The following is a 6,248-nucleotide window of genomic DNA, read 5'->3' as shown; positions in this document are numbered from 1 at the left end:
TTTGTTTTAAACTTTTTAAATTTTGTTTCAGCCAAAAACATACTATTGTGTGTGTGTGTGTGTGTGTGTGTGTGTGTGTGTGTGTGTGTGTGTGTGTGTGTGTGTGTGTGTGTGTGTGTGTGTGTGTGTGTGTGTGTGTGTGTGTGTGTGTGTGTGTGTGTGAGCGATAAGTCTGTGAACTTTGCCCCAGATCTGCTCCTCATTCATAGTCCTGTTATCAGCTCGGTATAGTTCTGATTCAGGTCCACAGGACTCCTGGAGGAGCGTTTTGTTTTCATTCCACCAGGGAGATTGTGACTAGACCAACCTGCCAAGCTGTCAAGCTCAGAATGTGGGGGTAGCACACGTGCTCTTACAAACCAGTAGTGTGTGAACGTGTTCTGTCAAGCAGGAATGGCCAGATTCCAACGGAGGGCGAGGCCTGACCGCATCTAGGTGAAGATATTAACTGACTGCTAGTATTCTTCTACTATTGTGAGCTAATGATTTCCCACTGAGCATGAGCAGCCTTAACCCCCACCCTGATGCTGCTGGTGCTCATGTAACCAGTTCCCAAAGTAATAAAAAGAGGAGACGAAGCAGAGACGGACAGAGACGTTTGCAGGATTGGGACTGCACGTCCTCTGACTTCTCTCCTCGCCAGTATTTAACCTGAACCGATGTCTCTGTCTCTTGTTAATATCCAGCAGACTTAGCCAAGTCTCTGAGGGTCAGTTTGGACCTGACAGCGGTGCTGCCGGAGGTCGGAGTTGAAATGTGTGTTTGGAATAAGAGGAATTCTTGTAATTCTCCGTAACTCCTCATATCTCATAACTCTCCTGCAAGACTTCTCTACAAAACAACAAAAAAGAAGATCTCAATGTTTTTTTAGAACATCAGAAGTTTTATTTCTTACTAAATATCCAGATTGTTAAACATGAAACATGGTCAACAGATTTGGACATCAGCAACATGTGATGTGCAGATCTAGTCTGGTCCTGCAGCTGCAGCGACGACTACCGGCCCCAACCCTCTCACACCAACTAGAGGCTTCACTCAACCGTTTGGTGCGTCGCTGCTGTCACTAACGTCTCTGGAATCATTTACTTTGTTCTCATGGCTGGAAAAAAGTTTTATCTTGAGAAAACCAGAACCTTTGGTTTCCTAATGAAGAATGCAGACGTGATATCAGAGATGAAAAAGGTCTGGTGGCTCGTCTGTTGGAGTCCATGAAGTGGAAGAAAAGAGAAATACAACATAGAAACACATCCAAGCTAGTAGTTAACAACAATTACAACACAGGCTTATTTCTATGTTTTTATAATGAAATAGAAGATGTTAATATTATTAATATTTCCCAGGTGAAACTACAAAAGAACGACTTTCACCTCCAAAAGAGGAAATAACAACCAAACATCAACTTATAGAACAACAACGTCCCTCCATCCATCAGAGTTTGATCGTCTCTGAGAAGAAAAGAAAATCAATAAAGACATGAAGAGTAAATAAGTCTATTTGAGTTCACAGAACTCAGCTGAGTCTCCACTATAGTTAATCCTGACTCCAGCGTGGAGCGGCTGAGTGAAGGAGGTCTGGACTCTGTGGAGGAGGGTCATGGTTCCAGAGACGCTGTAGAAGGACAGAATTCCTGCTCTGTGATCCAGGTAAACTCCTATTCTGGAGCTCAGAGGACCTGGGATGGAGGTTTGGATGTTGTTGTACCTGAATACATAACTGCCTGAGGAACAATATAGTGACCAAGATTTGTCATTATATCCAAATAAACTTTCATTCCCTGATCTGCTGATATTCTTGTATGAAACTGCTACACTAACTCCACCTGCTGTCTCCACCTCCCAGTACCGACGTCCAGTCAGACTTTCTCTACTCAGAACCTGAAAATAACCAGTGAATCGGTCTGGATGATCAGTATAAGACTGATGTTTGTTCATAACCGTCACCTCTCTGTTCTGCTCTGACAGTAACAGCTGTGTGTTTACTGTGTTTGGATCCAGAGTGATTTCACATGAATACTTCAGGAATCCAGCTCTGCTCGTTGGTTCTGGTTCTGGTTCTGGTTGTGGTTGTGGTTCTGGTTCTGGTTCTGGTTCTGGTTCTGGTTCTGGTTCTGGTTCTGGTCCTGGTTCTGGTTGTGACAGTAAAACATCCACGTCAGCGACGGCCAGTGAGACGTTTGTCCACGTGTCTCTCAGGATGTCCTGTAGTCGACCTCTGACCTCTGACACAGCTGCTGCCACATCCTGAAAGTAGCTGAGAGGACGGATGCTGATGCTGGAGGAGTGTGTGAGAGGACGGATGCTGATGCCGGAGGAGTGTGTGGACTCACTGAGTGGTGACAGTGAGGGGCAGCTGTGGAGGAACTGGTTGTGGTCCTCAGTGTCTGAGAGCTGCTTCATCTCAGCATCTCTCCTCTTCAGGTCACTGATCTCCTGCTGCAGCTTCTCCTCCAGCTCTCTGACTCTCCTCACTTCAGTTTCCTGCTGGGATCTGATCTGCTGCTTCACCTCAGAGCTTCTTTTCTGGAGGAGACAGATCAGCTCAGTGAACATCTCCTCATTGTCCTCCACTGTTTTATCAGCAGACCGATTGATGGCCTCCACCTCCTGCTGAAGCAGCTTCACATCTTTCTCTCTGTCCTGGATCTGCTGCTGGATTTGTTGTCGACTCACCTCCATCTCTCTCTGCCTCTCCGTCCTTTCTGCTGCAGCTGAGACCGTGTCGTGGCCTTTATGTTCATCCACAGAGCAGAGATAACAGATACACTTCTGATCAGTACGACAGAACATCTTCCTCACCTCACCGTGACGGGGGCAGATGTTGTCCTGCAAGTTCTTGGAGGGATCCACCAGCTGGTGTGTCTTGAATGTAGATGAATTACGGTGAGGTTGAAGGTGTTTCTGGCAGTAAGAGGCCAGACAGACCAAACAGGACTTGACAGCTTTCAGTTTTCTCCCAGAGCAGAAATCACAGGCCACATCTCCAGGTCCAGCATAGCAGTGATCAGCAGGAGCAGCTTGGAGTCCAGTCTTCTTCAGCTGCTCCACTAAAGCTGCTAACATGGTGTTTTTCACCAGCGCAGGCCTCGGGATAAATGACACTCTACACTGAGGACAGCTGGGGAGTTTCTTCTCTCCTTCATCCCAGTAGGTTTTAATACAGTTCATACAGTAACTGTGTCCACAGGGAATAGTCACTGGATCCTTTAAAACCTCCAAACAGATGGAACAAGAAAAGGTTTCCTGGTCCAGCTGATCTCCTTTCTGCGCCATTTCTCCTCTCGGTAACTGAGACTGAGACAGTTTTACTTCCTCAAGATGAAACTCTTCTGAGCTCTGATCTACAAATCAGGTGTGCAGAGAACGAAGGCTGTCAGCTCTGTGTTCAGCTGTTGTTGTTCAGACCCATCTTATAGCTGCAGATCTGCAGGGGAGGGAACCAGCAAACACTGGTCGGACTGGATCAGCTGGTCTGAGCAGGAAGAAGAGGGAGGTTCATCTGGATCAGATTTCAGCAAGAGAAATTCTCGGAGAAACATTTAACCCTTTTTAGATCAGAAAACTTTAAAAACTACTGTCACGTTCCAGGTTTCCAGACTGTTTCTAGTAGCTGTTTCTCAACAACGATAACATAGATAGGTTAAAGTGTCTAATGTTCTTACGTGAATAAATCCAACTTGTTGATAATTCTTACATAAACAACGGCAGGTAAAAACTCCCCTTTAAGAGGGAAGAAACCTGGATCAGGACCTGGATCACGTTGTGCCACAAAGGGAGTGCTGGTTCAGTTATTCGAGCGTTATCAATTATTGTCTAACGATAGTTATTAATAATTAATAAAGAAGATGAATTATCAAAATGAATTAATCAAAACATGGCACCACCTGACTTTATCAGGAAATCATAACTAAACAGCAAAATCAGTCTCAAAGTAGCTGTTATTCCATACTCACAGCGTGTTGCCGGGGGTTACAGAACAACAGTGAAGGAAGGAGTCCGAGCTCAGACCTTTAAACCAGCAGCTGTGCCAAATATGTATAAGATAAATAAGCTGCTGTTTCTTTCTTCGTTGTAACTTCCTGCTTCACCAGCCAGCGTCAGCAGCATCGGTTTCCAATGAATTTCCACCGTGTTTCCTGCCTGGAGCAAACCCTGACGAACGGGTGCAGGAGGAAGTGAATCCAGGGGCGTCAATCAGGTACGGCAAGGTACGGTAGTCGCCACTCCTCGGCTTCAGGGGAAAATGTAAATGTTTGTTTTTTAAATACATTTATGGAATTACTCTGTGTCTATTTGTATTGATTATTCTAGTATTTAATACATATAAAATAACTACAAATGCAAATCAGAACAACATGATGGATTTCACTAGGTATTATCTTTCCCAACACTTGTACCCCCTCATATCTTGAAATGTGATGTCCCAGCGACCCTGACGACAGTGGTCGCTATCAATCTCGTTTTTAGCGCTTTGCAGTGTTACTAACTTACAAAAATGAAAAGGAAGCAGACAACCCTGCAATTTCTTTTCAAAAAAAGACGGCAAGTGATGGTCCAATGTTTCCCCGCCAGGGAGGGAGTCAGAATATTAACGAGGCTGTCCAACCTGATCTCACAAAAATCCGTGAAATGCCCACGACCTCTCCCCACTATTTTCCGTGGTACCAACACGGAAAGTGGTATAATTCCGTGTGGGCACCACGGATATTGTACCATGCAAAGTCAAGGGGATCCGTGGTCGTGATATATACACGGATTATGACATTATTATTATTTATATATTATTCTTTGTTATAGTGGCTGAATTATGAGTTTTTGTCGCACAAGGTACTGTTTTTTACTGTCAGTTTGTAAAAGCACGTTTTTAACGCTGTTTTAAACTTAAACTTAAACTTAAACTTTATTTATTTATATAGCACTTTTCATGCAACAGCCCGTACCCTCATTCATAAGACATACACACACATACTATACAGATGCAGACCCACCCGGCACCCTCCCCCCTTATAAAATGGAGTATGGCTGAGCACTGATAGACCAGGTGAGGAAACACCGTCCTATTGGAACCATCCACACCGAGAGCTGTCCAAGCCCATGACTACAGGGGACGCCGCCACAGAGACCCCCCGGGCCCAGACAGAGAGGGGCCCACACCACGGCTATAAAGCCCTGGAGCAGGACCCCCAAATATCCAGGCCAGGACAGCAGGACCCCCAACTATCCAGGCCTGGACACTAGGACCCCCAACTATCCAGGCCCTGAAGCAGGACCCCCAACTATCCAGGCCTGGACACTAGGACCCCCAACTATCCAGGCCTGGACACTAGGACCCCCAACTATCCAGGCCCTGAAGCAGGACCCCCAACTATCCAGGCCAGGACAGCAGGACCCCCAACTATCCAGGCCCTGAAGCAGGACCCCCAACTATCCAGGCCCTAGAGCAGGACCCCCAACTATCCAGGCCAGGACAGCAGGACCCCCAACTATCCAGGCCTGGACACTAGGACCCCCAACTATCCAGGCCCTGGAGCAGGACCCCCAACTATCCAGGCCAGGACAGCCCCCTGTAGGCAGACCAAGCTCCCGGCGTGGAGGGCCCCCATGAGGAGAACACTGGCGCTGAGAACTAAGAAACAATAAACAAGATATGAACAGAACTAAAAGGAGTGTAAAACATACTAAAAACAGCATAAATGAATGTTACTATAAAAGATAACTTATGGGCACTAACAGTGTCCATAAGTACAGACAGTAGAAGCAACATTGAAAAATAAATGAGTAAATAAGTAATAAAATAAATAAGTAATTAATAAAAGCTTTAAGAGGAATAAAATGACATAGAGGAAAACATTAATAAGTAGTGCTAAACAAGTAAAAGGAGATTCAGTTAAAAGCTCATTTAAAAAGGTGAGTCTTGAGCCGACCTTTAAAAGCATCAACAGTCTCTACGGCCCTGAATTCCTCCGGCAGGCTGTTCCACAGGCGTGGGCCATAAAAATGAAATGAAGCTTCACCAAAGGTTTTGGTTCTAGCTTTGGGAACAGATAAAAGACCGGTACCGGAGGATCTCAGGGTCCGCGAGGGCCGATATGGTAAAAGCAGGTCTGAAAGATAAGAAGGGCCAAGGCCGTTAAGATACTTAAAAACAAGTAAAAGAACCTTAAAATCGGTTTTAGCAGTGTTATATTTGAGGTTTTCAGACTCCTAGCTAAAAGCGTTAGTGAACTATGCAAAAAAAGACACAAAATAGGC

General features: G+C 45.4%; 1 protein-coding gene across 1 annotated transcript; it reads right to left on the bottom strand.

Moving 5' to 3' along the window:
* Positions 1–671: 671 nt before the first annotated feature.
* Positions 672–3,416, bottom strand: LOC133420138 (E3 ubiquitin/ISG15 ligase TRIM25-like). Its single transcript, XM_061709730.1, has one exon. It carries the CDS (start codon positions 3,267–3,269, stop codon positions 1,491–1,493), a length of 1,779 nt encoding a protein of 592 aa, XP_061565714.1. The 5' UTR covers positions 3,270–3,416; the 3' UTR covers positions 672–1,490.
* Between the last annotated feature and the right edge of the window lie 2,832 nt (positions 3,417–6,248).

The sequence above is a fragment of the Cololabis saira genome, chromosome 20 (assembly GCF_033807715.1).
Source record: "Cololabis saira isolate AMF1-May2022 chromosome 20, fColSai1.1, whole genome shotgun sequence".
NCBI classification, from domain to species: domain Eukaryota; kingdom Metazoa; phylum Chordata; class Actinopteri; order Beloniformes; family Belonidae; genus Cololabis; species Cololabis saira.
Note: the sequence above shows the minus strand (reverse complement) of the source record. Positions and strands in the feature narration are given on the sequence as shown.